Source organism: Schistocerca gregaria, chromosome 5, assembly GCF_023897955.1.
Source record: "Schistocerca gregaria isolate iqSchGreg1 chromosome 5, iqSchGreg1.2, whole genome shotgun sequence".
Classification (NCBI taxonomy): Eukaryota; Metazoa; Arthropoda; class Insecta; order Orthoptera; family Acrididae; genus Schistocerca; species Schistocerca gregaria.
Genome location: NC_064924.1, coordinates 664,651,104 through 664,677,580, shown reverse-complemented (window position 1 = coordinate 664,677,580; position 26,477 = coordinate 664,651,104). Strand labels below are relative to the sequence as shown.

Sequence of the window (26,477 nt, the reverse complement as noted above, 5' to 3'; positions counted from 1 at the left end):
TTCCAGAGGAACATTTCACCATTCTTCTTAACCACACAAGCACTTTAATATCAAAAATTAATTTTCTGGAGAAAGTTTGCCCATCAAATTTACCAGCTCATTAATAATATATACACAATGAAGTGATAATTGCAGTCGTTAGGTTCCCTATCTCTTCTACAGTTGGAGTCTATGCCTAGAAGCATACTAATTAAATATTTCATAACTCTTCCTTATTGAGTGTTGGACGCCAGTTAAGTCCCACGTTCACAACCTAAACCAGCTTAATGAAAAGAAACGCGTCATTGTATTATAAGTTGAGCTGTGTCCCGTATGCTTACCGGCTGTTTAATACCAAGAACGGTTGTCCAGTGACAGCCAACAGTTAAGACACATATCATGGCCGATATTCTGTGTTGTACTGTCGAGGAAACAGTTGCACATCTCAACAAAGGTATGCTGATGATTCATCCACCGTAACGATGATATCATCGAATATTCTGCGCATGAAGCCTGGTGAAGACAGTACGTAAGCAATGCAGTCACCCACATGCATAGCCGCTTACAGCGCATCGTAAGGCCAGTGTATGTACTTGTCCCCAGCTTTTTTAAAACCAACGTTATTTTGACGATACGTTGAGCACGCTTTTAGTGTTTTGTGAATGCGCGGTGTCCGTTCTTTCGGACATGTCCGAAAGAACAGACACCACGCGGAATGCACAGCTGTAATATTCATTATGTAAACTGAAAGTGGAGGAAGACGAAAGGAAACTAAAGTGAAGGAACTAATGATATCAGCTGTGTCGAGACCTATTGCAGAATCAGCAGCAAGAGAAGGGATTTGTTGATTTGGCTGATGCGACACAATCCGAGGCATGAAGGAATCGTAAATTTGGAAATGAAAGGAAGTGTCGGGGCTAGAAATTGTAGAGGGAGAACGAGGAGTGAATGTAGTAAGCAGCTTCAAAAGGACGAAGGTTGCAGAAGTAATTTGGAGACGAAGAGGATTTAGGGGGTTACAGTAGCGTGCAGAGCTTCATCGAACTATGCTTTGGACTGGAACTTACGACAGCAACACCATGCAACCAAAACTTTTCAGGCAGAATAATTAAAAAATATTGAGCAAAGCACTTCAAGTGCCAAAACATTTAAGGGTGAAAAAGAAAAACTACACCGAGGTGACAAAAGGCATGGGATGCCTCCTAATGTCGTGCCGGACCTCCATTTGCCCGTGTAGTGCATCGGCTCGGCGTACAGTTTGGACTCTACGAGTTGCTGGAAGTCCCCTGCAGGAATATTCAGCTGTACTGCCGCTGCTGCCGTCCACAATTGTGAAAGTGTTGCCAGTGCAAGACTTGTGCACGAACTGACCTCCCGATAGTGTTCCATGTCGGGCGATTTGGGTGACCAAATCACTCGCTCGAATTCTCCAGGATGTTCTTCAAAGCAGTCTCGAACAATTGTGGACTGGTGACATGACATCGCTGTCTGGAACATGAAGTCCATGAATGGCTGCAAACGGTCTCCAAGCAACGGAATGTATCGAGTCAGTGATAGGTTCAATTGGACCGGAGGACCCAGTTCATTCCATGTAAATGCAGCTCATCTGACCAAACTATGATTTTCCAATCGCCTAGGGTCCAGACACTATGGTCGCGAGCCCAGGAGAGGAACTGCAGGTGCCGTCGTGCTGTTAACAAAGGCACTCGTTTCCAGAATTAGATTTTCACTCTGCAGCGGTGTGTGCGCTGATATGAAACTTCCCTGCAGATTAAAATTGTGTGTCGGACCGAGTCTCGAACTCGGGACCGTTGCCTTTCGCGGGCAAGTCCTCTACCAACTGAGCTAACCAAGCACGACTCACGCCCCGTCCTCACAGCTGCAGAGTGAAAATCTCATTCTGGAAACATCCCGCAGGCTGTGGCTAAGCCATGTCTCCGCAATATCCTTTCTTTCAGGAGTGCCAGTTCTGCAAGTTTCGCAGGAGAGCTTCTGTAAAGTTTGGAAGGTAGGAGACGAGGTATTGGCAGAAGTAAAGCTGTGAGGACGGGGCGTGAGTCGTGCTTGGGTAGCTCAGTGGGTAGAGCACTTGCCCCGCGAAAGGCAAAGGTCCCGAGTTCGAGTCTCGGTCCGGCACACAGTTTTAATCTGCCAGGAAGTTTCAAAGGCACTCGTGTCAATCGTGTGCTCCCATAGACCATTAGCCGCGCTGGATTAGCCGATCTGTCTAAGGCGCTGCAGTCATGGACTGTGCAGCTGGTCCAGACGGAGGTTCGAGTCCTTCCTCGGGCATGGGTGTATGTGTTTGTCCTTAGGATAATTTAGGTGAAGTGGTGTGTAAGCTTAGGGACTGATGACCTTAGCAGTTAAGTCCCATACGATTTCACACACATTTGAACATAGACCATTAACGCAAAATTTTATCGCACTATCCTAAAGGAACGTTTGTCGTACGTCCCACATTGGCTTCTGCGACTACGTAACGCAGTGTTGCTTGTCTGTTAGCACTGACAACTGTGCGCGAATGCCGCGGCTCTCGGTCGTTACGTGAAAGCCCTCGGCCACTGCGTTGTCCGTGATGAGAGGTAATGCCCGAAATTTGCTGTTCTCGACACACTCTTGAGACTATGGACCTCGGAATACTGAATTCCCTAATGATTTACGAAACAGAATGTGTCCCATGCGGCTAGCACCAAGCACCGTTTCGCGTTCAGTATCTGTTTATTTATTTAATCGTGTCCAAGCCATAGACAACCCACATATTACATATACACACGAATAAAATACACACATGTATAAATAAAACAAACCCAAAATGGGGAGTCACATTACAGTATATACACAAACATAGTATATATATATCATATCACGTCCCGCCAAAATTCAGCGCATTTAACTGCCACTGCCTTAACGTTTGCCAGATGTCCTTTCCTGCACACTTCCCCCATGTTGCTGCATTCCAGGAGGTGGTCCACTGTCTGGGTGTGTCCGCACTGGCACGTGTGCGTCCCGTCTCGGTATCCCCATCTACACGTGTTTACGTTGCGTCTGCCCACCCCAGTTCGTAGTCGGTTGAGGGTTCTCCATAATGGCCATTTTAGTTTATTTTCAGAGGCCAATAGTTCGTTGCGTGAGATTAGAGGTGCCTGGTCTCCCATAGGCAGTGTTGCATGCCATTTTGACAATCTGCCTTTTGTTTTGAGGTTTCGAGCTGTTGGACTGAGGTGAGGAAACTCCGTCTTGATTTTAGACGTGTGTGTGGAAGGTTTTGTCCGAAGAGAACGGTGGCGCTGGCGCGCAGCTGCTTGAATCGCTGTGCTTCACTTGCTATAGCTCGTCTGAGGTGGGTGGAGCTATCTCACTAAGCAAATAAACTTGGCTAACCGGGGTGGGTCTTAGGCATCCCGTGATTACGCTACAGGCATCGTTCAGCAGAGGATCCACTCGTTTCGCTGGCGCTGATCTTTCAGCGTATTCAGCAACCGAGTAGCAGAGTGCAAGTGCCGACGTAGGTAAAGTATGTGGGTCGGCACCCCATTTTACTCACGAGGTTGTTTCTTGTTGATAGTTTGCCCCTGACCTTGTCTACATGATGTCTGTACGTAAATGTGCACTCAAGGGTGACGCCTAAATAACAAGGAGTGCTGCTGAACGCGATCCGTTGGTGGTTCCACGTGATGTTTAGGGTATGTTTGGCGTCTCGGTTTCGAAGATGGAATAGGCAGGATAATGTTTTTGCTGCGTTGGTTTCGTAGTATCTACATCTACATGTACATCCATACTCCGCAAGCCACCTGACGGTGTGTGGCGGAGGGTACACTGAGTACCTCTATCGGTTCTCCCTTCCATTCCAGTCTCGTATTGTTCGTGGAAAGAAGGATTGTCGGTATGCTTCTGTTTGGGCTCTAATCTCTCTGATTTTATCCTCATGATCTCTTAGTGAGATATGCGTAGAAGGGAGCAATATACTGCTTGACTTCTCGGTGAAGGTATGTTCTCGAAACTTTAACACTAGCCGGTACCGAGCTACTGAGCGTCTCTCCTGCAGAGTCTTCCACTCAAGTTTATCTATCATCTCCGTAACGCTTTCGCGATTACTAAATGATCCTGTAACGAAGCGCGCTGCTCTCCGTTGGATCGTCTCTATCTCTTCTATCAACCCTATCTGGTACGGATCCCACACTGGTGAGCAGTATTCAAGCATTGGGCGAACTAACGTACTGTAACATACTTCCTTTGTTTTCGGATCGCAAAAAGTGGTTCAAATGGCTCTGAGCACTATGGGACTTAACATCTATGGTCATCAGTCCCCTAGAACTTAGAACTACTTAAACCTAACTAACCTAAGGACAGCACACAACACCCAACCATCACGAGGCAGAGAAAATCCCTGACCCCGCCGGGAATCGAACCGGGGAACCTCGGATTGCATTTCCTTAGGATTCTTCCAATGAATCTCAGTCTGGCATCTGCTTTACCGACGATCAACTTTATATGATCATTCCATTTTAAATCACTCCTAATGCGTACTCCAAGATAATTTATGGAATTAACTGCTTCCAGTTGCTGACCTGCTATTTTGTAGCTAAATGATAAGGGATCTATCTTTCTATGTATTCGCAGCACATTACACTTGTCTACATTGAGATTCAATTTGCCATTCCCTGAACCATGCGTCAATTCGCTGCAAATCCTCCTGCATTTCAGTACAATTTTCCATTCTTACAACCTCTCGATGCACCACAGTATCATCTGCAAAAAGCCTCAGTGAACTTCCGATGTCATCCACAAGGCCATTTATGTATATTGAGAATAGCAACGGTCCTATGACACTCCCCTGCGGCACACCTGAAATCACTCTTACTTCGGAAGAATGGCGTTCGACCGTTGAGGGCATTCGTAAGGGTAATTTCTATGTCGTTAAAGTTCCGACCCTGCGCGGCTATTGCAAGATTGTCCGCGTAACCAAAACTTCTAGCCCCTGCTGCAACTGGTTGATCTTTCACATATATGTTGAAAAGAGTGGGTGCGAGAACACTGCCTTGGTGTAGCCCATTTTTCTGGATACGCCATCGGCTTATCCAGAAAAATTGACTACCCTAAATCTGTTAATTCCCGTCGTGCGGACTTAAACACATCGGAGACCTTTACACGTGAATCGCCTGAGTAGAAAGGACAGCACTGCCAATGCACTGCCCTATTATACCTTGTGTAGGCGATTTGCGATACAAGTGTCATCTGTGTCCCTGCACGCCTCAGTCTAAGCCAGTTATCTCTTCCAGGCGGCAAAATGTTTCTGCAACGTCTCATAGGGCCCAGTGTACGTGTTTTGTGCGCGCGTTTCCGGGCGGTGCCCTCGGGTTACCATCGGCCAGGAGGGAATTACACGCAAGCAACGGCACATGCGGTGCGCGGTATTTATACCGGGCGCAACTCTTCACCTGGCTGGAAGTGACGCCCGGACCGGTACCCGCTCGGCCTTGGCTGAGGCACGGCAGACCCAGCAGCCAGCGCCGCGGAGCGCTTCGCACTCTCTTATAAAGGAATCCAGCACAATGGGCTTTTAGACTTAACAGGGCCGGCGACGCCCGTCGGCGGAGCGGTCGCGGTTACGATTTACGCAACGCGTCGCCCCTGCGTCTTCCGCACGAGCTACGGCGCCGTCGCCGCCGTTATACGCGAAGAGGGAAGGCGCCCGCTGAGTGCACGTCTTTATTTTTTACTTTTACTGTCGTTCCACGCAGCCAGCGCTGTATTATACACTACTGGCCATTAAAATTGCTACACCAGGAAGATGACGTGCTACAGACGCGAAATTTAACTGTCAGGAAGAAGATGCTGTGATATGCAAATGATTTGCTTTTCAGAGCATTCACACAAGGTTGGCGCCGGTGGCGACACTTCCAACGTGCTGACATGAGGAAAGTTTACGAGCGATTTCTCATACACAAACAGCAGTTGACCGGCGTTGCCTGGTGAAACGTTGTTGTGATGCCTCGTGTAAGGAGGAGAAGTGCGTAGCATCACGTTTCCGACTTTGATAAAGGTCGGATTGTAGCCTATCGCGATTGCGCGACATTGCTGCTCGCGTTGGTCGAGATCCAATGACTGTTAGCGGAAAACGGAATCGGTGGCTTCAGGAGGGTAACACGGAACGCCGAGCTGGATCCCAACGGCCTCGTATCACTAGCAGTCGAGATGACAGGCATGTTATCCGCATGACTGTATCGGATCGTGCAGCCACGTCTCGATCCCTGAGTCAACAGGTGGGGACGTTTGCAAGACAACAACCATCTGCACGAACAGTTCGACGACGTTTGCAGCAGCATGGACTATCAGCTCGCAGACCATGGCTGCGGTTACCCTTGACGCTGCATCACAGACAGGAGCGCCTGCGATTCTGTACTCAACGACGAACCTGGGTGCACGAATGGAAAAACTTCATTTTTCGGATGAATCCACGTTCTGTTTACAGCATCATGATGGTCGCATCAGTGTTTGGCGACATCGCGGTGAACGCACATTGGAAGCGTGTATTCTTCATCGCCATACTGCTGTATCACCCGGCGTGATGCTATGGCGTGCCATTGGTTACACGTCTCGGTCACCTCTTGTTCGCATTCATATGTGTTACGATCCGTGGCTCTACCCTTCATTCGATCCCTGCGAAACCCTACATTTCAGCAGGATTATGCAGGACCGCATGTTGCAGGACCTGTACTAAGCTTTCTGGATACAGAAAATGTTCGACTGCTGCCATGGCCAGCACATTCTCCAGATCTCTCAGCAATTGAAAACGTCTGGTCAATGGTGGCCGAGCAACTGGCTCGTCACAATACGCCAGTCACTACTCTTGATGAAGTGTGGTATCGTGTTGAAGCTGCATGGGCAGCTGTCCCTGTACACGCGATCCAAACCTGTTTGACTCAATGTCCAGGCGCATCAAGGCCGTTATTACGGCCAGAGGTGGTTGTTCTGGGTACTGATTTCGCAGGATCTATGTACCCAAATTGCGTGAAAATCTAATCTCATGTCACTTCTAGTATAATATATTTTTCCAATGAATACCTGTTTATCGTCTGCATTTCTTCTTGGTGTAACACTTTTAATGGCCAGTACTGTACAAGCGTTACATAAAGACACAGCAGAAACTAATAAAAGAGCGTGATAACAATGCAGGTTGGACGAAAGATCTCCGTCCGCTTCTTGACTTTCCACAGGTGCAAAAATAAATACAGTTTACACCTGGCCACTAAGAGTTCCAGGGACGTCCTAAAAATTTCGAATACTTGAGCGTTCGTTATATCCATATTTTATGTTTCCATCGATGGACTTCAAGTGTTGAGGAAACTCTCCGAGACTGTCCAAACTATGAGACCAAACCACAATGAAGAGCATAAGGAACAACTCCACCTGCCTAATATCGCGTAGAGTGCGCAGAAGTGCCGGAACACGACGTGCCATGGACTCGACTAATGTACAAAGTAGTGCTGGGGGAGTTGACACCATGAATCCTGGAGGGCTGTCCATAAACCTGTAAGACTACGAGGGGGTGGCGATCTCTTTTGAACCGTACGTTGCTAAGCATCCCAGATATGCTCAAGAATGTTCACGTCTGGGAAGTTTGGTGGTTATCGGGAGTGTTTAAACTCCGAAGAGTGTCCCTGGAGCCACTCTGTAGCAATGCTGAAGGTTTGGGATGTTGTACTGCCGTGCTGGAATTGCCCAAGTCCGTCCGAATGCACAATGGACATGAATGGATACAGATGATCAGACAGGATGCTTACGTACGTGTCCTCTGTCAGAGTCGTACACAGACGTTTCAGGGGTCCCTTATCACTGCAGCTGCACACGCCCCACACCATTAAAGAACCTTCACCAGTTTGAACAGTTCCCTGCTGACATGCAGGGTCCATGAATGGCTCTGAACACTATGGGACTTAACATTTGATGTCATCAGTCCCCTAGAACTTAGAACTACTAAAACCTAACTAACCTAAGGACATTAAACACATGAATGTCCGAGGCAGGACTCGAACCTGCGACCGTAGCAGCCGCGCGATTCCGGACTGAAGCGCCTCAGCCAGAAGGGGAATTCATGAGTTTGTCTCCATACTCGTACACGTCCATTTGTTCGCTACAATTTGAAAAGAGACTCGTCTGTCCAGGCAACATGTTTCCAGTCATGAGCAGTCCAATGTCGGTGCTGACGGGGCCACTCGAGTGTAATCGTGCAGCCAGGGTACACGGGTGGGCCTTCAGCTCTGAAAGCCCACATCGATGACGTTTATTTGGATGGTTCCCACGCTGACACTTGTTTATGGCCCAGCACTGAAATGTGTAGCAGTTTTCGGAAGGGTTGCAAAATCTGTCACGTTGAACGATTCTCTTCAGTCGTTGTTCGTCCCGTTCTTGCACGATCTTGTTTCCTTCCGTAGCGATATATATATATATTCCTGATATTCACGGTTTATTCGTGAAATGGTCATACGGAAAAATCTCCACTTCATCGCTTCCTTGGAAATACTGTGTCCCAACGCCCGTGCGCTGACTATAACATCACGTCCAAACTCACTTAAATCTTGATAACCTGCCATTGTAGCAACAGTAACGAATCTGACAACTGGGCCAGTCACTCGGGCGCAGCGCAGTATTCTGCCTGTTTTCCTATCTCTGTATTTGAAAACGCCTACGTATACCAGTCTCTTTGGAGCTTCAGTGTATAAGTGTTACATAAAAAGCTCAATAGTTACTCATGAAAGAACGCGATAATAATGGAGGTTTGCACACCTGCAAAAATAAAAAGTCCACACCCGATTACTAGGAGTTCCATGGACTCCCTAAAAATTTCAAATACTTGAGCGTTCGTTTTATGCATATTTTATGTTTTCATGTATGAAGTGCAGGTGTAGAGGGAACTCTCCGAGACTCTCCAAACTGTGAGACAAAATTATAAAAGTTATGTTAATTGATGGAGGAGGAGAGAGAGAGGCGAGGAAAGGGAAAGAACCAATGGTTTCAGCTGCATCGGGAGTCCTTGCGGAATGAGTGAAAATGTGTGCTGCCCCGGGACTCGAACTCGGGATTTTCTACTTACTAGGTAGTTGCGTTAACCACTTTGCCACGCGTACAGAGTGTTTATCACTAGCGCCACCTATCCACACTCCCCATCTGTGGCCTCCATCCTCGCTAATTTAAGGTTTTTTTTTTTTAGATTTCCTGTGGAGGTCGAACGTAAGTGTGCTCCTGCATTGAAGGCTATGGATTCATTTGCCCATCGAGGCGAGGCAGTTATGTGAATGCGTGTCTGTTCTTTGGGATTCGTCCGGAAGGACAGACACTACGCATTCATATAACTGATTGGCCTCGATGAGCACTGGATTGACAACCTTCAATGCAGATGCCTATTTACGTTCGACCTCCACCGGACATCTAAAATTAGCGAGTATGAAGGACATACATGGATGGGGGACTGCCGGTAGTTGGCGCTAGGTGGTAATGTGGGTCGGCCGTGAGGAGTGCGGAGATGGTCGGCGAAGTTGCGATAAATACTGTGTCTGGGTGGCTCAGTGGTTAACGTAGCTGCCTATTAAGTAGAAGATCCCGGTTTCGAGTCCCGGTGTGGCGTAAGGTTTCCCTAGTTGCCGGTGATTCAGCAGTAAGCCTCGATGCAGCTGATATCATTAGTTGGGGTTGGGTTGGGTTGTTTCGGGGAGGAGATCAGACAGCGAGGTCATCGGTCTCATCGGATTAGGGAAGGACAGGCAAGAAAGAGGGCCGTGCCGTTTGAAAGGAACCAACCTGGCATTTGCCTGGAGCGATTTAGGGAAATCACGGAAAACCCAAATCAGGATGGCCGGACGCGGGATTGAACTGTCGTCCTCCCGAATGCGAGTCCAGTGTGCTAACAGCTGCGCCACCTCGCTCGGTGATATCATTAGTGCCTTCACTTTGTTTCCTTTCTCCCTCCTCCAACTTCAGTTTACATTCTAAGTATCAAAGCAGTGGATCCCGCGTGGTGTCTGTTCTTTCGGACATGTCGGAAATAACAGACACCACGCATTCATAAAACTATAAAAGCGATCTCAACGTATCGTCATATTGGTTTTAAAAAAAGTAGGGGACAAGCGCTCACTTCTAAAATCGTCCTAAAAAGATTGGCCACGACGTGAAACAAAGGACTCCCCGTAGCACCACCGTCAGATTGTTCGTAAAACTCGTTGTTAAATAAAAAAAAATAGGCCGCGCGGGGTAGCCGTGCGGTCTATGCGCCTTGTCGCGGCTCCCCTCGCCGAAGGTTCGAGTCCTCCCTGGGGCATGGGTGTGTGTGTTGTCGTTAGTGTAAGTTAGTTTAAGTTAGATTCTTTAGTCTGTTAGCCTAGGACAACTGGCCGGCGGAAGTGGCCGAGCGGCTCTAAGCACTACAGTCTGGAACCGCGCGACCGCTGCTGTCGCAGGTTCGAATCCTGTGTGATGCCCTTAGGTTAGTTAGGTTTAAGTAGTTTGTAAGTCTAGGGGACTGACGACCTCAGTCCCATAGTGCTCAGAGCCACTTGTTCTTGCCCAAATAGTCCATAACGTTATTTCTATACCTCTTACTGGGTACGAATCTTCCAGTTTTTGATACCATTAATTGAAAATGTCATTCATACACATCTTAAATTGCATGTGCGATAAAGGACACCCTTGTCTCACTCCTTGCGTTGTTCTTCTTGTTCTTCTATTAATAATTAATTTTTTACTTATTTTTATGTTTCAAACGAAAAGCAGCTACAAGTCGGCGAAAACAAACAAGAAAACTTCAGTTTTATTTTGTAAAGAGATCAGTGATTTTGTCTTGTCATCGTCAGTTTGCTTGGGCAAGCACATTTTCTGTTGTGACCAACGTCGAAAAAACATTATTGCCTGCTTCCGATCTAAGGATGAACTTGGTGACGTTGCCAGTGACGACTTTATCTCTTTCCAAGTCAACTATGAAATAGGCTCTACTTCTTCTGCCTTCCCCTTCCTCATCTTCCGTTTCGTCATCGTCTTCATTCTGTCACCGGAAGCGGTAAAATTTCAGTGTCAGTCGGGCCACTGCAGACTTTCACGTTATTGCCAAAATGTACGAAATCATCAGATGTCACATTTTCTCCAACGGCAGGATGAAGGACCTAGATTTCTAAACTCGAGACATTTCTCCGCTCTTCTGTTGCTGGGGGCGAGTCTGTGACTTATTGATGAATCCGCATTTCTTGAAATAGTTCGAAATCGTTGTCGGTGTCAGGGTAATAATGGTCCATGCTTTGTGTTCATAAGTACCTCTCGCGATTCAGAAGGCGGCTGCGCAAAAACTATGAGACTAACAGGAAAGAGATAGACATCTGTGGACACAGCATCTTGCCACATCTGTGGACACAGCATCTTGCCACATCTGTGGACACAGCATCTCGCCAAGTTGTTAACTCAGAATACACATGGCCAATACGAGCACCGTTGCGACGCGGCAAACGTTACTACTTGCGTGCAGTTCATTTGACATGAATTGCCCGGAATGGCGTGACAGCAGCCCGCTTTCTAGATCTGTTCATTGGGTTGCCTGTCCTGAGGCGTAAACTAATTCGATGCGACAATACGTTTGGGAAACGAAACGGCACGATTTTTGTTTCATATGGTTATTTATGACTACGATATTAACTAAAATTAAAAGCTAAACTTATCCCGAACAGGTCATGAAGGCCCAATGGTACCGACCGGCCGCCGTCTCATCCTCAGCCGAAGGCGTCACTGGATGCGGATATGGAGGGGCATGTGGTGAGCACACCGCGCTCCCGGCCGTATGTCAGTTTCCGAGACCGGAGCCGCTACTTCTCAACCAAGCAGGTCCTCGGTTTGTCTCGCTGTGAAAAGATTTGGTTGTGGAAAGGTTAAGGACATAGCCTCCGAAAGCTACGTTTTGCCCACTGCACTGTCTCAGCCGTTGTAGTAAAAACGTTCTTCAAGACGAAGGAAATCACCTTTCCAAATCCGCTTCATCCATTGGTATGATATTTTGTCAGCAATCCGATTTTTCCGCTTCAGTATTGCCGACTGCATACAAGGTGTGAGAAAAGTAATGAGACTGACAACACTGTGAGAGACCTGGCAACGCTGTGGTGTCCTACTTGTGTAGACAGGTGAGTTCATTCCTTTCAGCTCCGTACCGTTATCACGTGATTCCTGAGAGCACCATCAGTGAGGTGGTGTTTTTGTTGGGTGTTACGAAAATGGAGCAGCAGAATTTAGAGCAACGTTGTATCCTGAAGTTCTGTGTTAGACTTTGGTAATGAGTGAGTGTGACATGTGAAAAGTTGAAACATGCCTATGGGCCGCATTCCTTATCAAAAGCACAAGTCTTTCGCGTCCAAAAATCCTTTTTGGAAGGCCGAAAACACGCTGAAGATGAACCTCGCTAGGGAGACCTTCATCTTCAGAAATTTGCTTTTTTTGACCTTAAGGGTATCGTGCATAAAGAATTTGTTCCTCCAGGACAAACTGTCAACCAAGTGTTTTAAAAGGCTGCCCTAAAAAAAAGCTCAGGAAAAGGGTGAACCGATTGAGACCGGACATTGCAGACAAGTGGATGTTGCATTATGACAACGCCCCATGTCACACGGTCACTTCCATAACGGAATTTTTGACCTCAAAAGGCATTCGTGTTGTTTCACAACCCCCTACTCACCTGAGTCCTTGTGTTTTTCCTTTCCCGAAATTAAAAACTGTTTTAAAAGCACGTCATTTTGGGAGACTGGAGAATATTCAAAAGAATGTGACAGGCATGTTAAAGGTCCTACCATTTGAAGCTTTTCAGCGTTGCTACCAAGTCTGGTAACAGCGACTCCACCGGTGTCTGGCTGCCGAAAGGAACTGATTAGAAGAGGACAATATTGTTGTTTGAAAAAAATTAATACGTAAAAATGTTGCTAGAAGAAAAATCAGTCTCATTACTTTTCTCTCACGCGTCGTATATGATGGATCCCGCAAGTTTTCATTACAGTACGCTGCCTCATACTACGATGTCCAAGACAGCACTGTCATCAGAATGAGATTTTCACTCTGCAGCGGAGTGTGCGCTGATATGAAACTTCCTGGCAGATTAAAACTGTATGCCGGGCCGAGACTCAAACTCGGGACCTTTGCCTTTCGCGGGCAAGTGCCTTACCATCTGAGCTACCCAAGCACGACTCACGCCCCGTCCTCACAGCTTTATAGGCAAAGTTCCCGAGTTCAAGTCTCGGTCCGGCATACAGTTTTAATCTTCCAGGAAATTACAGCTCTGTCATGTCAGAGAGGGTCTGCCTCAAAGTTCTCGCTGGTCAGCAGCCATGCTGCTGCTCCCACACATTGTCTGCGGACACACTATCACTGCTAGTCACTTCGATTTGGCAAGAATACTGAAACACATCGGATTTCTTTGATTTATCAAGCTATTTTATTTATTTGTTTGTTTCAGGGGACAGTTAAACTAGTTCGATTAATCGATATTCGATTTAGTAAGAGCCGACTGTAGGTACATTAGCCGCAAGCATACTCTGAAGCTAATGAAAAGCATTGTTGTCAGTAGTGCATATATAGCGCGGGCGGAAACATATGAATACTTTCAAAAAATTGAAAATTATAGAACTTAGAGCGACGGTTTTTAATGAATTCACTCACAACGACATGGAGCAGCGAGTTGCAGCCCGTTGTGTGTTGGTGCAATTATCAAATATCGTGGCTCGTTCAAGAGTGCGATGAATGTACGATATGTCACACTTTACGCGGGAGGAAAATAGTTTAACTGCATAGCCTCATCGTCAGCTTCCGAAAGACCTCCAAAACAAGACACGCACTCTGCCAACAACAGAATGTGAAGAAGGAGACATTTTTCTCAAAAATATTATTTTTGAGCCCTGTAGACAAATGGTTGAGGAATATTTGATGTTAATTATTGAATCAAATGGTTCAAATGGCTCTGAGCACTATGGGACTTAATATCTGAGGTCATCAGTCAGTCCCCAAGAACTTAGAACTACTTAAACTGAAACGTCCCCTTTGAAAAATTTATACACGACAGTTCGTGACACCAATTCTTACAAATTTCAAAACTCCGTCATCTCTCTCCCCACGTCCACCACTGCTGGCGGCTCACCTCCAACTGCGCAACGCTACGGGCCGCCAACAGCCAACTGCCCAACGCTATAATGGCAGACAACAATGCAAACCAGCCACAGACTGCACACGGCACAGCCAGTGATTTTCATACAGAGCGCTACGTGGCGGCGGCGTTACCAATAAAAAAACCTAAACAGCCTACTTACAAAACCTAACCTAAGGACTTCGCACGCATCCATGCCCGAGGCAGGATTCGAACCTGCGACCGTAGCGGTCGCTCGGTTCCACACTGAAATGCCTAGAACCGCTCGGCTACATCGGCCTGCATTTATTGTTTCATGATAAGACACTAAACGTATTTGTTTATTGCTCTGTTCACCATTCTATAAAGTCATCATTTGACATGGATATTAAGGATTTCAATCAACACCGATGCTTTGCCTCAACACCGCACATCCCCAACAACCAATGAAGGAATGACTTCCAGTTTCACACGGCTCCCTTTGAGTGTGGTACCAACCTCTGGAGGAAGAAAACACTTACGAAGTGCTGCGAGATGTGGATGAGGGAGATGAATTTTTCAGATCGCCCGCGGAGACGCGATAGCCACTCAGTGAGGTGCCGCCACGGCGCTTCTACATGTACATCTACATACATCCTGCGCAATCTACCATACGGTGCGTGGCGGAGAGTACCTCGTACAACAACTAGCATCTTCTCTCTCTGTTCCATTCCCAAACAGAACGAGAGTAAAATGACTGCCAATATGCCTCTGTACCAGCCCTAATCTCTCTTATCTTATCTTTGTGGTCTTTCCGCGAAATGTAAGTTGGCGGCAGTAAAATTGTACTCCAGTCAGCCTCAAATGATTGGTCTCTAAATTTCCTCAGTAGCGATTCATGAAGAGAACGCCTCCTTTCCTCCTGAGACTCCTACCCGAGTTCCTGAAGCATTTCCGTAACACTCGCATGATGATCAAACCTACCAGTAACAAATCTAGCAGCCCGCCTCTGAATTGCCTCTATGTCCTCCCTCAATCTGACCTCATAGGGATCCCAAACGCTCGAACAGTACTCAAGAATAGGTCGTATTAGTGTTTTATAAGCGGTCTCCTTTACAGATGAACCACATCTTCCCAAAATTCTACCAATGAATCGAAGACGACTATCCGCCATCCCCACAATTGCCATTACACGCTTGTCCCACTTCATATCGCCCTGCAATGTTACGCCCAAATATTTAATCGACGTGACTGTGTTAAGTGCTACACTACTAATGGAGTATTCAAACATTACGGGATTCTTTTTCCTATTCATCTGCATTAATCTACATTTATCTATATTTAGAGTTAGCTGCCATTCTTTAGACCAATCACAAATCCTGTCCAAGTCATTTTGTATCCTCCTACAGTCACTCAACGACGACACCTTTCCGTACACCACAACATCATCAGCAAACAGCCGCACTCTGCTATCCACCCTATCCAAAAGATCATTTATGTAGATAGAAAACAACAGCAGACCTACCACACTTCCCTGGGGCACTGCAGATGATACCCTCACCTCCGATGAAGACTCGCCATCGAAGACAACGTACTAGGTTCTATTGCTTAAGAAGTCTTCGAGCCACTCTCATACTTGGGAACCAATCCCATATGCTCGTACCTTAGTTAGGAGTCTGCAGCGGGGCACCGAGTGAAACGCTTTACGGAAGTCAAGGAATATGGCATCCATCTCATACCCTTCATCCACGGTTCGCAAGATATCATGTGAAAAAAGGGCGAGTTGCGTTTCGCAGGAACGATGCTTTCTCAAGCCGTGCTGATGCATGGACAGCAACTTCTCTGTCTCAAGGAAATTCATTATATTCGAACTGAGAATATGTTCGAGAATCCTGCAATAAACCGATGTTAAGGATATTGGTCTGTAATTTTGAGAATCCGTCCTTCTACCCTTCTTATATACAGGCGTCACCTGCGCTTTTTACCAGTCGCTCGGGACTTAACGTTGGTAAGAGATTCGCGATAATTGCAAGCTGAATAAGGAGCCAATGCAGTAGAGTACTCTCTGTAAAACCGAATTGGAATCACATCAGGACCTGGCAATTTATTTATTTTCAACCCATTCAGCTGCTTCACAACGCCAGAGATGTCTATCACTATGTCCTCCATACGGGAATCTGTACGACACTCAAACGGCGGTATGTTTGTACGATCCTCCTGCGTTAAATATTTCTCAAATGCTAAATTTAAAATGTTAGCTTTCGTTTTGCTGTCTTCCGTTGCCAGGCCAGACTGATCAGTGAGTGACTGGATGGAAGCCTTCGACCCGCTTACCGCTTTTACGTAAGACCAGAATTTCCTTGGGGTTTCAGCAAGATCTTTTGCTAAGGTATGACGGTGATAGTGGTTGAATGCTTCGCGCATCGCTCTTTTTACAGCAGCACGAATCTCTCTACTAACTTTTGCCTGTCCTCATTCTCCCGATGTTTCTTCCGGCTGACTCCGGGCGCTCGTGTTTCAGGTGTTCAACCTGTCTGAGCCGCGGCGCGCTCTGCGACAGCACCACGAGAGGGTGAGCAACCTGGGCTGGGCGCCGGGGCTGGCGCCGCCTCTGGAGCGGCTGTGCGCCGTCTGCAAGGACATCGACTCCTGGCTGGGCGGCGGGCCTCACCGCATGGCCGTGCTCCACTCCAGGTAGGGCCGCCTGCACTCTGTTCTGTCACAGGGCGCTCGTCGGCGTCGCCAGTAGTGACATCTGGAACTTCCAGTTAAACGACTCAGAGTGGTGAAATAGCTAGAGCAAACTAAACAGCAGCTGAAGGACGCATGCGTTGCAAAATAATAGGTGAAAGGAATATTTATTTAGACAGGTGAACGTAAGAAATGTTAGTCTTTTTACAGCTGCAGGAACGTAAGCTATTTAGTTTCACTGCCGTAAAATTAAAATACAACACTGTCAGCGACAAGGTCATTCTACTGATATGTGAGGTAATACGTACACCATCATTTTAGGAGTATATGATAACAGATTCAGAGCAAATGAAACACAAATGTCACAATAAAGGGCACCCCCAGCAGTCTCATCAATACACAGTGTACGTCGTCAGGCAGCAGCGCATACTTGTATTCTAATATGCAAACTCCCGTCGTGAGTCGTGCTTGGGTAGCTCAGTTGGTAGAGCACTTGCCCGCGAAAGGCAAAGGTCCCGCTTTCAAGTCTCGGTCCAGCACACAGTTTTAACCTGTCAGGAAGTTTCATATCAGCGCACACTCTGCTGTAGAGTGAAAATCTATTCTGGATCATGTCGGTGCCGAATGGCATCCTGCGCTAGATTGTTCCAAGCATCTTGCGCCTTGTGTTGCAATTCTGCAATGGTTCTTGCAGGCCCTGGAGAACGAGTAAGTTCCTATTTCATCGTGTCCCTTAAATGTTGAGTTGGTGAAACATCTGGAGATCTAGTTGGCGAGGACATTTGTACAACACGAAAAGCACGCTGCGTCGCGGCAGCCGTATGTGCTCGAGCATTGTCGTGCTGAAAAAGCACGTCACCGTCCTGTCGAAGAAATCGCGGTAGGACGGGAGTAACAGCATATGCAGTGGCAGTGTAGTGGCCACTGTTTACTTTACTGAACAGAAACACCAAACGTGACCTCAAGTTGCAACTAACGCCCCCCACTCGCCGAACTCACACCATGACGACTGGAATGAAACCTTTGTCTCGTGGACGAACGCACTCTGGAAGAGGCAACTCACCTGGTCTACGCCACACACGTGTACATCCATTACCTTCATTCAGACAGAACCTACCCTAATCACGGAAGACAACAGCGTCATCCCATTCTCAAATCAACTCTTTAACAAGGCCAGAGTGAACATGCTTGTCCGGTCATGTTATTAGTTGTAGCCTGGCTAAAGGCATACCGGAACTTAACCCTGTTGCAAGCAGACGGTTGCCAGTCGTTCTTCAGCTGCCCGGATTTCGTCCCTGGATGACGGTCGTCGGCCACAGCTGCTCGCACAGTACGTCGATCCTGACTTACGTCTCTATTACGCGGACGTCCAGAACCTGACCTGGGGTGGGGGAATGTTCCACGGACCCATGCTGAAATCAGCAACTTACCATCGATACACAGAACCCAACATGTGCAGCAGTCCATCCGTGCGTCCATCCGGCCCACAATGATACCCTTTTCAAATCAGATCAGCTGTGTACCGGGAGTACATACTAATCGAAGGGGCACGGCTGTACCTATAACCAATGTTCACCCCTAAGCTCAGAACAGTAACTACGTGCAGAGTCAAAACAGAGTGCCATGTGATCGCCGATGACAATGAGGAATGAATCACTAATACTATAACCTTGTGGCACTGGACGTGCTTGAGGGCGTTGCTTTTTCCGACAGTGTATTTTCGAAAATAACATATTTTTCTATCATGTAGTTGATGTACTTAAAACAAATGAGCACAAATAAATGCAAATTGAAATGTGTATCAATTTCGGTGAGGGAGCTAGAAACGTTAAAAGTTTTGAGGATGCTGCACATAATTCGCTGTATTCGGATGGACCTTCTGGTGAAGGGAACTTGTTTCAAGTGAGGTATTGAAACAATCCTGGATGCAAAACACAGCGCACCTTCTAAACGAGTGGCGGACGAAGTGAACGCCGTGGTTCTCAGGTGCCTGCGCGTATATGTGTGTGTGTGTGTGTGTGTGTGTGTGTGTGTGTGTGTGTGTGTGTCTGTGTGTGTGTGTGTGTGTGTGTGTGTGTGTGTGTGTAGTGAGTGAAGAAGTGTTATAAAACAATGAGTATAGTGTGTGCAGTGACTGATAGTGAGATATGAGTGAACTGTGTGGGATTACATTACTTAATAAGTTATTTGTAAAGAAATTATTGTGCACCAGGCGTAAATCTTAGGATTGTCTCTAACTAGCAGTCTGTAAATATTGTTCACAGGAATTAGCTTATTTTAAATTGGTCTAAACATGTAAATACTTTGACATGTCTTATATCCTTGTAAAAAGAGATCTGCGAATGAATTAAACTACTACTAGGAACAGTCCACGCGGTAGCCTGCTTCAGCACTGTTTCGTTTCCTTTCGTGGAGATAATCAAAGAAGTACGTTTAAGTCGTCGAACTCAAAAGGCTGCCGGCCGCGGTGGTCTCGCGGTTCTAGGCGCGTAGTCCGGAACCGCGCGACTGCTACGGTCGCAGGTTCGAATCCTGCCTCGGGCATGGATGTGTGTGATGTCCTTAGGGTAGTTAGGTTTAAGTAGTTCTAAGTTCTATGGGACTGATGACCACAGATGTTAAGTCCCATAGTGCTCAGAGCCATTTGAACCGTTTTTGAACTCAAAACTCTGCGTGACTTCAAACGGAAAATCGAAGATGGTTATCACCCCGTGAGTCCAACTGCTTTACATCTCTTCTTATAGAAAGTGCACTGATTTTGTGCATTCAGGTAAATAGGCACTCGTTTGAACACCTCTCTGCAGTGAACATTCCACCACCATAACACTCAAGTGAACACAGACAGTAAATTGCAGCCACCCCCAGAACTTTGATCATCTCTAGCTCGCTAAGTAAAATAGATAGACATTTGATTTGAATTCATTTATACGCAGTTGATATAAGTATATTAGCTATGTGAAAGAAAAAATAAGGTTCTACTTTAAAAATTATAAATCGCTGCTTTACCTCTCTGTAAAATATACTGTCGGTAAAAAAAGGAACGGTCCCAAGGACGTAAGTTCAGTGGCACCAGGTTATACTGTCAGAGATTCATTCCTCGTGGTCATAGACGATCAGATGGGGCTCAAGAGGCCCGTCCGTGCGCCCTCTGTTTTCACTCTGCAGACAGTAACTGTTTCTCGTTTAGAGCTGCGCATTCATTCTAGGATACGACCTTGCCCCGCCGACGAGTACGTATTCTTGTTAAACAACTTCGGCGATTTGAACGGGGTCGCATTGTGGGACCGCGATAAGATCACGTGTGCCTCTGGACAGGCGTCTACTGACAAGACGACCGGACAAGCACGTCCACCCTGGTGTTGTGGAAGAGTTGGCTGGAGGGTGGGACTGCTCTCTGTTGTCTTCAGCGGTGAGAGTAGCTTCTGTGTGAATGCGAGCGATAGATCTACACCTGTGTGGCGTAGACCGGGAGAGCTGGCTATCCAGAGTGTGTCGGTTCGTGAGACCAAGGTCACATTCCAGTCTTTATAGTGTGTGTGTGTGTGTGTGTGTGTGTGTGTGTGTGTGTGTGTGTGTGTGCGGGGGGGGGGGGAGGGGGGGCGAGGAGGATATCAGCTACAACTCGCAGTCACATTTGGTGTTTCTGTTGAGTAAAGTATCCGGTGCTCACTACGTATCACAGGCTGTCATCCCCGAACTACTGCCATTTCTTCGACACGCAGGTGATGAGCCTTTTCTTCAGGACAATGCACACCCTTCATATGGTTGTCACAACGTAATGATCTTGTCCCTGGCCAGCAAGACCACCAGATCTCCCAGCAATTGAACACGTATGCGACACTACGAAGTAGGAGCTTACTCGTTCTTCAGGGCCTGCGAAAACCATTGCCGAATTGCAAAAAAAAGCGCAAGATGCTTGGGACAATTATCGCAGGATACCATTCAGCACGTTTATGATCGTTTGCATGCGAGAATACACGCCTGTTTTGCCGCCAGAGGCCGTTGGGCACCCTTTACTGTGACATGTGTGTTCCAGAGATGAATTACCGTCGCGTCACTTGTCAGTACAGTGACCTTGTCTCTGAGTGTGTTGCCTTTGTATCCAGCGGCAGCGTAACGGAATGAACTATGTTCGTAACTCCACAGAAAGAGTAACTTGCCTTACGTTTACTAGTTTAAATATTCCTTTCACTTACGATTTTGGTAGTTAAGTAGAAAACCACCTAATATGAAGCAGCCTGTATATACACGGTGTATACTAATTAACAGCGAAAATTGAGACAGATGAGTATATGCGATAATAGAAGCGAAAACGTACCGCCGAAGATAGATCCACAAATGAGCTGTTTACGAGATGATGTCTAGTCACGAGGGGCCACTGACTTCAGTATTAAATATTGTACCAGTTAATACAAAAATATTCCAAATATAAACTTTTTCGATTAAGCCGCTATCTAATTTAAACTATCTGTCACCCATCGTCTCCATTCACCAGAAATACAATACTGCTTTGCAGATTACGATTCAAAGGCGTGGCCTTCATATCGCCCTCGCGTTTGGAGTCAATACTACTCTCGCTTCTGCCGTTATTTACGAATTTTTTAAACACACGTGAATCGCGTCGTAAATCTTGAGGAACCTGTACAGTTCTCCACTGCAGTTCTTCAAGCACATCACCAGGAGTGCTAGTGCTGTACATTTCACTTGCGAGATGATCCCAGACAGAAAAATACAGATGATTGAGAAACCAATGTTGAACCTTACTGGCGCGTTATATGTTGTCTTACATCACCTGCATCTACGTATGTATTCCGCAAGCCAGAGTGTAGTGCATGGCGGAGGGTACCTTGTATCACTATTGGTCATTTCCTTCCCTGTTCCACTCTCAAATGAAGCAAGGGAGAAACGATTGTTTTTCATATTTATGAGTCTTTTGGTCAGCGGGCAAAGTGTTGCTGTGATTCACTATACATTTGCCACATTTCTCAACCATGGTTGTAGGTGAAATTTAAGTCGAGTTACATGGGAACTTAATCGAAAAGTTTACATTTTAAATTCACTTGTAATAACTAGCACAATATCCGACACTGAAGTCATCGGTGGCTCGCAGCTACACAATCGCAGTTATCTCACAAACATCTAGTTTGCGACCCACCTTTACTATAAGCGTTTTTGTGTTAACGCATACTGTTTTCCATTATTAACCATGGTACATATACACACTTTATATGAATGTTACTGTCGTACATCAACGTCGCAACATACTTTCTGAAAAGCTCACGCTCAGATAAGAGGGGATGCAGGATTTTATGTCGTCCTTTTCTTGGTACATAAGTGGCTGCGCTCGGGAGTGAAATGGCGACGTTTCAAGCTGGAACTTTTCACGTCTCTGTGGTTGGAGACACCACAGGAGACTTGGATGTTAGGCTAAGGAGTTAGATATGGTGGTGATAAGGAAATGAGTGTTTGGGTTGGCTTACTGATCTGCTTTTTGTTGCCTCTTCACGTGTTTGTAATGAAAATGCAGAATGTCACAGGCACTTCAGTTAGTGTAAGACGTAGACGAGGCTTGCCGTATTTTCCAGTCACTTACCAGAACAAATGGCCACACCATGCGTATAACTTTTTTAAGACTCGGGTATACACAGTTACATAAAGTACTACGGACAACGAACCATGAAAGTGCCAGATTCTTTTGCTCTAATCGAAACCTTAGGTGCAAATACTCGTCACAATGAAAGTGACATACAGAAATAGGTACATGTAGACAGATGTACGATGGAAACCAATAACGTTAGTCTAGAGATATGTACAGGCAACCTTTGCAACAGCTTATTGGTGTACAAGCTTAGCTGAATATAATGCTCATTCATGCAGTATCTGCTGCAGGCTTATTGATTCGAGGCTGGCTGGGACTATCCTCCGTCTAGAAATCTTCTGCTCGCTGGATCGCTGCCTTGCTTTACGTCTGAGGGCCTCCATATACGGCATTCGGGGCTGTTTCCTTACACATGGGAAGTAACTGCGATGCATTTTACCTTCAATTGCTCGCCAGTGTGCTTGAAAACAGCGGTTTCCCAATGTGTGAGACCTCGTAATGAATTGACGAAAACGGGTTGCACTGTAGGTCTCTACCTAAGTTACAGGGCCAACAGCCAATATTCATACGTAGATGATTTTCCTTTCATTGTGGCAACTCTCCATGATTCGATCGTTGAACTACTTCGCTAGGGTAGTGCAAATTCAGAACTGATGTCAAGCAAGCAGATCTCATGAGCCTTGCTGGGAAAACTGGGTCATTTTATAACTTTATCATGCATAAACAGAATAGTATTCTGTCTTATTATTAAAACTTTTTTCCTTCTGGGGCTATAGCCGTTAATTATTGGTATGCGAGTGCTCTTAATACATTATTTCTATTTATATGACGTTTTCTCTTCCTGTCGCACGTGTGTCAAGTAAACGTATTATAGAAGCGAAAGGAGTGTACGTCATGCAGCTGCAACCTCTGGCACGTGTATGTCCTTGCTTACCTCCTCGTTGTTGTGTCTGAAGTGGAAGCTTAGAGATAACGTAGCATCTGGAAAACCGGTGTCAGGAATTGCCTAATACCTGCTCTCAGGCTGGCGGGGAGATGTGAGGGATTCCATCCAGGCTTGGGTTACCTACCTGTCTAGAGACCTACCCCGCTGTAGGGTACTGTCTACTTTCGCATCCCCTGCCAATGTCGTTGTTAAGAAAAGGAACGATAACAGAAACTTTTCACAACATAGATATGACGGCACGCAAACAATTACAGTTATTGACATATGTTATCCTTCTCTTGAAACGAAGGAATGTTGATGCTGAACTCAAATGTATTTTATAGGTGGTTTCTGGCGTCTAGAAGGGAAATATTACACATTGCCATAATCCTTTTGCTACTGCAGACTGAAGCCATAAACATCTGAGTCTGTATGTACTGGGAAGATAAAGGCCGCCACAGGTGAGCTGATGTCAAATTGAAACTTCCTGGCAGATTAAAACTGAGACTCGAACTCGGGACCTTTGCCTTTCTCGGGCAATTGCTCTACCAACTGAGCTACCCAAGCATGACTCACGCCCAGTCCTCACAGCTTTAATTCTGCCAGTACATCATTCTGATGTCAAATTGTTTCGACCAACTGCAACCTCCATCATAGTGCTGACTACACGTGTATTATATGCGACGTTGCTAACACGGCCTGGCATCTTCCACTATCAACTCATTTAGTTGCTGAGGCGTCAAGGAATTGTCGCTGTAAAAGAAGCTAGGCTGTCAGTAAGGGAAGCCGCCCACCAAGTAAGCGGACACCACAGCGATGTCATTCGTTTGGTGTGAGGAGAATACGTAGTTAACTGCGTAATGGAGCGCGGTCTGCAGGGTAGAAACTGTAGAGCGAGGCTGAGACTTGATTAGAGTAGGCAGGTTCAAATGGATGTTGGTTGCGGTAGTAGCAGCAGAGGTGAAGACGCTCGCACACGGTAGACAAGAGTAGAGTGCTGCATGAGACCTTCTTGGGAACGTAGACAGTACCAACAGAAGATAAATACCACGTGGGTTGGGGCACTACTGCGAACAACTAGCGATCACAAGTATTGCGAATTAAAGATAATCTGAACAGCAAGCGTTGCATCACGGAAAAAAGAATCTCAGCACCAAGAAGAAGGTGTGCCACATAAACGAAAGTTAGTAGGCTACTCCTACAGCTGAATAAATGATCTCTGTTCACATTTCGAGTCAGGCGCGTTTTATTACAGCGAAACATACAATTAAAGCAGGGTTTTCCAGAGTTCCCCTGTTTGCTAGTGCTCTGAAACGACATATATAGATATGGGCTTCAACTGGAAGCCAATACGGCGTCTCACAACTCTGCACTGAAGGGAGAAGACGTGCATCTGACGCAGGTGGCGTTGTGCCATCTCATTGGTCAACGTTCAACCGCACGTTCGGAATCTCTGACATGCTACATTTTGCTCTGGACGTTCGGAAAGACACCCCAACGTGCTGTTCCACGCTATGACGTGAGAAACTGGGGACGCTCAACACACAGCGTTCGGATGCACGGTCCGTGTGCCGACGGCTTTATAAAACGTGCCCGTGACGAGACGTGCCGCTCTTCTTTGAATTCGCTGTCAAACCTATTTGGTGAGGGTCGCAATCAATAGAGTTCAGTAGTGGACTGATTGAGGGATTTGTCAGCCGTGTGTCGTCAGTGAATTACATTGCCTTAAGAGCCTTTCAGTGAAAAGCTGTTATTTCCTGAATCACTTTTATGTAGTTTACATACGCCGCAAAAATTACACCCTCTGTTTTGCTTTAATTCGAATGAAAGCTGCAGTGTACACAGCTACGCATTAGAGAATGTCGTAGTGAATGGCGGGACAAGCGAGGAAAGCGGAGAGGGTCTCACCTTCGGAAAATCACAACTGTCCATCTGTGCAGGCACCGGAGTTCATACCGCAAGCAACTTCCGAGGCAGGAGCGCCCGTAAGCCCCCTTCAGCTGTAGGAGATTGCTTCGTCGAGTCCTCATCCAGTGGAACACCGCGTGCAGTGCGAAAAGGGCTTACCGGAATGCCATTCGGTCCGTACACGGCGCAGGGCAGGGGTTAATTAAAAGTTGTATGACGGCTGGCGGTGGAGATTTACGGCGCTTGTTCCCGTTTGCCGCCGCCGCCGTGTGGGTGGTCGCTTTAACGGGGCCCCTCCTCCCCTGTGCTGCCGAAACTGCGCCGCAGGACGCGGTGCGTTGTTTTTATTGCTCTAGTTCCGCTACTCACGACCTCAGGTCCAATTTTTCTCATATTTCACTCTTACAGGCGTAGGAGAGAGAGACAGAGAGAGAAAGCGTACAGTAGGTTCGTGCGGGTGACACCGGATATGAAGGGATTGGTGGAGAGGAAAAAAACGAGGAGGAGCCGAGTGTGCTGTGTTGTTGCCCACGGCGAGTAGCGAGGTTGTAACGCCAGGAGACTGTAACCTACTGTCGGAGACTTGCAGAGAATCCGTGGTTGGCGCACAGTCTGTCAGGTGACTCTGAATGTAAATAAATGTAACGCATGAAACTTCCCGGCAGATTAAAACCGTGTGCCGGACCGAGACTCGAACTCGGGACCTTTGCCTTTCGCGAGCAAGTGCTCTACCAACTGAGCTACCCAAGCACGACTCACGCCCCGTCCTCACAGCTTTACTTCTGCCAGTATCCCGTCTCCTATCTTCCAAACTTTACAGAAGCTCTCCTGCGGGCGTGAGTCGTGCTTGGGTAGCTCAGTTGGTCGAGAACTTTCCCGCGAAAGAATAAAGGTCCCGAGTTTCATATCAGGGCACACTCCGCTGCGGAGTGAAAATCTCATTCTGAAATGTAACGCGCTGTGCGTAAATAGACAACAGAATCCAGCACTGTTTGATTACACTGCTGGCGACTCATCGGTGGACACATAGCTATTGTAAAATGCCTAAGAGCAGTGCTTGATTTGTAAAAAAGTAAGTTACGGTACTGTGACCTTCTGGGGAGGGGAGAGGGAGGGGGGTTGTAATTAAGACTTCTTAAAACGTTGTTTTAACTCTTTTCTCAGCATGCATTTTAAAAGCGTGAATACGACATTTGTGTTGGTAGAACATTTGAGTTCTGTCGTACCATATCTCAAAATCTGCTTTTATGATTTTCTTT

At 46.6% G+C, this 26,477-nt stretch overlaps 1 protein-coding gene across 3 annotated transcripts in view; it reads left to right on the top strand.

Moving 5' to 3' along the window:
• The window catches only part of LOC126272437 (tensin), a 2,382,193-nt gene that overhangs the window by 1,981,296 nt on the left and 374,420 nt on the right, over nucleotides 1–26,477 (top strand). For all 3 annotated transcript variants that reach the window (XM_049975310.1, XM_049975309.1, XM_049975311.1), the window contains one exon: nucleotides 16,617–16,789. In XM_049975310.1, coding sequence (XP_049831267.1) covers nucleotides 16,617–16,789 — 173 coding nt within the window. The remainder of the gene's footprint in view (nucleotides 1–16,616; nucleotides 16,790–26,477) is intronic.